We start from the raw sequence: 5497 nt of genomic DNA on the forward strand, positions 1-5497 counted from the left end.
TACCAGGTGCCGCTGATGCTGCCTGTCTGCAGGGCACACCTTTGACAACCCCTTAAATAAAGTGTTGTGACCTGACACGCATCTATAGCTACTCCTCATCCCCTACAAAAATAGTTATTGATCCACACTTCAACTTTTGCTCTTTACTAAAAACAAACAAGATTGCTTTTGGTATTTCTTCAGAGTTTCCAGCTATGGGGGAGATAGGGAGGTTGCACATTGGATAGGAGACAGTAAAAAAGAAGAGTGGGGCTGCTGAGGACCTTCTCTCCCACCATCAGCAGTTAATGTTAGGGCTCTTTGCCAGAATTTAATACCAGTTTATTTTGGGGGGTGGAGGAGGGGTGAGGGGGGTAGCAATTTATAGATGTAGTTAATTTCAGTTGCTCACAAATCTTAAAGGCAATGAAATTGATAGTCTAGAAAACAAACTAAAATTACAGATCCAAAATACACATTCATAAAATACCAAGCTATTAAACTGTTTATAACGGATCCTTTATTTCTCCTCTCCTTTGCCTTACTAGCATCCAAAGGTTTAAGATGAGTCAGGCAAGAAAACTAAGGGAACTTGCCATTAACTTAATTGGGAGTTAATTTGCAGTTGGAGGGAAACTGCCCTCTCCTCCCTGTACTAGAACACTTAAAGCCCAGTTCACAAACCAGTAGCCATCTCCAGACGTAGAGTTGGGGGGGAAAAAAGGATTTTTAAGGCAACCTCAGGAAGACACAACCACAGAGGCTCTTTATAAAATTTCCAGCCTACTTGACAGAGGGCATGATTATTTTAATACAGAGCAGATGAAGAATTACCCTATTAGTCCACTAATTGGACTACGCCCACCAACTTGCCTTATCCTTTTACTCATTAGTCATTTACATTAAAATAGGCTGGCTGATTGGCTTCTCTGTAGTTTTTAAGAGGAAACACGACCTAGACTTTTAGGTGGGATTCTTCTCTCACCACAGTGTGTCAGCTTGGATTTTTCTCCCTCTGTCTTAGCTCTATAGTTCTTCCAGGCTACTTTGTAGCAATTTGAGTCTAAAGCATCACCTTCCACTGGAACCCAAAGGTCTAGGAGAAGCTTCAAGCTGTGACAAGACTCCCAATGGATTCATCTGAGGTTAACCCAACCTGGACCCTGGAGTCTCCTCAAATGTCCATCGATGAAAATTCCCAGGCAATTCCAGGTAAGCCAGACTTGGGGGGTTCAGAAAGGTAAGAGGCTGCCTTCCTTTCTGTTATACTGACTTGTCTTTTACAGAGAAATGCAGTTAAGTAAACCTCTTCAGAGCAAAGGAGAGCCAGGGAGTGTAGGGCCCTCCTCTAAAGAAAGAAAGAAAGAGAGAGAGAGAGAGAGGAGAAAGAAAGAGAGAAAGAAAGAAGAAAGGCAGGACAAAGAGGAGAAAAGTGGGAGGGGTGTTGAGCTGCACTGTTTGCTTACTATGCTCAGGAATCTGTCAACCTTTTAAGGACATTTTCTGGGGAAGAGCAATCAGAGTTCTAGAGGGCGGCTCACAGCGTCTTGTGCGATCAGTATTTCCATCAGCAATATATTCCAATCAGGAATTGTAAAGGGAAAAGAATACAAGCAACCTAAACTTCAATTTGACCTAAAGGTTTTCTTAATTTCACCAACATTTCTGGGATTGGCTTTCCAGCTGAATTTACGCTTTGGGAATGTTAATAAAGAGGGAAATGGCTTTTCAGAGGAAATTGAAGGAAGGGGCGGGTTTATAAAAGCCAGTGAGTGTGCTCTGTAATGTAAATAAGTAGTAGTAAGACTTACGATGGAGGGCTTAGAAACCGTGCTCCAGGAATACTGCTAATTAGGTTCCCCGCCTTCCAGGGCTCTTCCCAAGTCATCTCTCCTTGGAGCCACACACGATCCCAGGCGTGGCCTCCCAAGCTTGGCCTCGCAGACCCACTCACTCATTTGAAATCTTATTACCCTGACCTCGGGCGGGGATGGGTGGTGTAGGGTGGCCGCAGATGACCTGGAGCCAACCAACACCCTCTGGGCAGCTAGGAAGTTGGGTGGATCCTCGCTGGCATTATATTCTGCCCTCTGCCCCCGAGATCTAGATTGCCTCCCCTGCATCTTGAGGATAGAACCCTGGTCAAAGGGGAAAAAAAATTAATGAAGACAGTATATAATACGGCCAGTTTCTCCCATTCCTTGAATCTGCCTTAGTACCTGACAGTTCCACAACTTGGAATCTTTATTTCCGTGTGCACAAATCCCTAGAAGTTGAATGGATCCTGACAATATTTAATACTCTCACGTACAGGGAAAATTAATGCTATCTGCCTTGTATGAGATTAATGTTTATGAAATTTACATGATTGTTCGGATGGGAAGAGGCAAGAGTGGGTGGGTTTTTTCGTTTTTATTTTTGTTTTGGCCGCGCAGTGCAGCGGCGGGATCTTAGTTCCCCGACAGGGATGGAACTAGTGTCCCCTGCCCTGGGAGCGCAGAGCCTTCATCACTGGACCCCCCACCCCCACCCCGGGGAAGCCCCAAGAGTGAATGATTTCTCAAAATACTGCGTTTGAGTGGAAAGATCTAGCAGCATGAAAAAGCTGGGTAGAACTGATGAGGGTAACAGCCACTTTGACATACTAGTTAAGGATAGGGGATTTGGGGAGAGGCTGTTATATTTGGGGTTTCTTTGTCTATTTCATAGATGTAGTTCATTTTCCAGAAAAAAAAAACAGGTTTGTTTCTAATTGTTATAAAGGTGAACTGCTGAAACTTGTTACACTGAAACATTTTGACTTGCATTAATGCTTTATGTCCCTGCATTTATATCAAAAATCACACAAATGAAAATGGGAAAACTGTCAATACCTGGTTTCTATTCTATGTTTTTCCACTTGGAATCATACTTAAGCACCTTTTGACCCCATGGGAAAACATCTACCATTCAAAACTACCCATAACGGGAAGAAACCACTTTTTTTTTTCCTTTTGCCGCACCCCAGGGCATGTGGGATTTTAGTTCCCTGACCAGGGCTCTAACTGCGCCCCCTGCATTGGAAGCCCGGAGTCTTAACCACTGGACCGCCGGGGAAGTCCCATAAAGAAAACAACTTTTTATTTTGAGAAGAAAGTGTTTCCCATTCTAGTGGATTCTTAGGATGCTCTCAAGGCATGCAGCACGCTGGTTCGTGCCCGTGGTATCTAGGATCTTCACCCTGAGGAAACTTCCAGTGTCCATTGTTGAGCTGCTTAAGAGCAGACCTAGTTTGGGCAAGAGATAAGTGGCTTCTGGATATTGCAATTCGCACTAATGGATCTTAACTTTCTTTTTATTCTTTCAGTTGCCTCTCAACCTATGTCTGAAGTGTTAATAAAGAACCTCAGTAACTTGACACTCAACCCTAGTATCAAACTGCCATTCATTCTACCAGAATGTCTACCTCAACCAACTGGGCGGTTACTTGGTGAAAACATACCCTATAGGAGAGGGGTGAGGACCGTGTTAACGGATCGGAGAGATAAGATGGAACGGCTGATTCAATCCATTAAAAAACGCTACGGCAAAGGAGTTCCTCGGGTGAGTTTATGTGGTCTGGGTAGGCAGCACTGCCCCACTTTAGGGGTTGGGGGGCGCTCACATAAATCAAGATGTAAATAGCGATGGGGTAGCGGGGAGGATTCCCCGGTGGTCCGGTGGTTAAGACGCCAAGCGCCCGCTTCCACTGCAGGGGGCAAGGGTTCGATCCCTGGTGGGGGACTGCAGCCCCCAAAATAAATTAAATAATATAAATAGAGATAAGCAGCAGCGGTCACTCATCCACTGTACTCATGAGGGCAGGGTGTGAATAACACTTAGGGTTTTAAGACGCCTACTCTTCTTATGTTAGATGGGTAGCATTAGTAATCCAAATTTTCCTTGATAGTTTGTAATATATGTATTTTTTTCTTCCCATGAAGTCTGACTCTGAAAGAGAACCATGGCAGAATGATATTGAGGTAACTAGAAGTTCCCTTACTATACAAGTGGGTGGGTATGTGGTTTGGGGAGGGAGGAAGGAGGAAAGGCAAATTGGCTTGGACTTTCTCAATCCTCAGAAACTCTGGAGCAATCAGTTCATATTTGTGCTTTTTAAAAAAATATATAAAGTCATATTTTTCAAGCAGTTTTAGGTCTCCAGCAAAATTAAGCAGAAAGGACATATACTTCCTGAGCCCACACATTCATAGCCTCCTCTGCTGTCAACATCTTCCAGTTACGTGGTGTTACAGTGATGAACCTACACTGACACATTGTTATCACCTAAAGTCTGTAGTTTCCATGAAGGTTCCCTCTTGATGTTGTGTTGGTACTTTTTCACCTGCTGTCACAAACAAACATGATATTCAATGCCATGTAGTAAGAGGGCAAACACCTGAGCACAGAGTGTCCAGCAGCTGGTTGAGTGTCTCACGTTTAAGGCATTCAGAGAACTGACACTAGGTATATATTGATATATATGCGTGTGTGTGTGTGTGTGTGTGTGTGTATAATTTTCCTTTTAAATTGAAGTATAGTTGATATACAGTATTATAAATTACAGGTGTATGACAGAGTGATTCAGTTTTTAAAGGTTATACTCCATTTATAGTTGTACAGGAATATATTATTGACTGACAATCAGCAGCTGTTAGCATTACAAAATGGCAATATGGTATTCTTTGGCAGCCATACATTTCGATCCATTTTTTCCCAAAAAATTTTTTGGTTTTGACCTTTTTTTTTAGTGTTCCATATTCCAAAGTCTCTTCTAACAACCAACATTAGATTTGAGGGTTGTTAACGTCTCTTTGGTATACAAGTAATTTATTATTTAAAATTATTAACCAATTAATCCATTTCATTCTTTTTTCCAGACTCAGTCAAGAGGGCAAAGATTTAGATGTAGCTGTCGTTTTTGCCGGTTTCATAGAGATCCTTCTGAGGATAATTATGAGAATTATTACAACAATAAGTATTACAGTAATTATGACATGGAGTCGAAGGAGCCATAAACCTTATTCTTGTACTATTTTTTCTTCCTGGTAATTTTAGGATCATTATGAAGCTTGGGAAAGATTGTGTACCAATATTTTGATAACCTATATTATAAGTTCCGTGATGTCTTTTTTTCTTGCATCTCTTTTCTACCTTAATACAGTAACTTATAAGGAATCTATGTAGCTTGCATCTGAATGACTTGAATATATTTTAGTTCCACTTTGTGAAACAAATTAACTTGTGTGGAAGGAAAGTGAAGAACACCACGTTGGGTGGCTTGGCCACAGCATTGTTAGAACAGCATGTTGAATTGCAATAAAAATTTCTGATGTGCTGTTTTCAATTTTCAGTAGCAAATAAATGTGTTTTTAGAGGATCTTATTAAAATTTGAGACTTATTTGAGTACCTTTAAAAAAAATTCTTATTTTAGACTTGTTTTTGCTGGCTATGTATTAAATGAATAATACTTATCCCCATCACATTCCCAGGGTGTAA

The 5497-nt window shown here is 41.5% G+C and overlaps 1 protein-coding gene across 1 annotated transcript; it reads left to right on the plus strand.

Annotated features, from left to right (window-relative positions):
• Window positions 1–1109: 1109 nt before the first annotated feature.
• DPPA3 (developmental pluripotency associated 3) lies at window positions 1110–5015 on the plus strand. Its single transcript, XM_061206686.1, has 4 exons — window positions 1110–1191; window positions 3326–3561; window positions 3942–3980; window positions 4878–5015. The coding sequence occupies exons 1-4, from the start codon at window positions 1110–1112 to the stop codon at window positions 5013–5015; spliced, it is 495 nt and encodes a 164-aa protein (XP_061062669.1).
• The last annotated feature ends 482 nt before the right edge of the window (window positions 5016–5497 follow it).

Source organism: Eubalaena glacialis, chromosome 11, assembly GCF_028564815.1.
Source record: "Eubalaena glacialis isolate mEubGla1 chromosome 11, mEubGla1.1.hap2.+ XY, whole genome shotgun sequence".
Taxonomy (NCBI): domain Eukaryota; kingdom Metazoa; phylum Chordata; class Mammalia; order Artiodactyla; family Balaenidae; genus Eubalaena; species Eubalaena glacialis.

What these genes read in the sequence shown, in the direction of transcription:
- DPPA3 (XM_061206686.1), top strand. Translation starts at nt 1,110, where the DNA reads ATGGATTCATCTGAGGTTAACCCAACCTGGACCCTGGAGTCTCCTCAA. An exon ending in AAATTCCCAGGCAATTCCAG is followed by an intron (nt 1,192 to 3,325) that starts GTAAGCCAGACT and finishes TTATTCTTTCAG; the next exon opens with TTGCCTCTCAACCTATGTCT. An exon ending in CATGGCAGAATGATATTGAG is followed by an intron (nt 3,981 to 4,877) that starts GTAACTAGAAGT and finishes TCTTTTTTCCAG; the next exon opens with ACTCAGTCAAGAGGGCAAAG.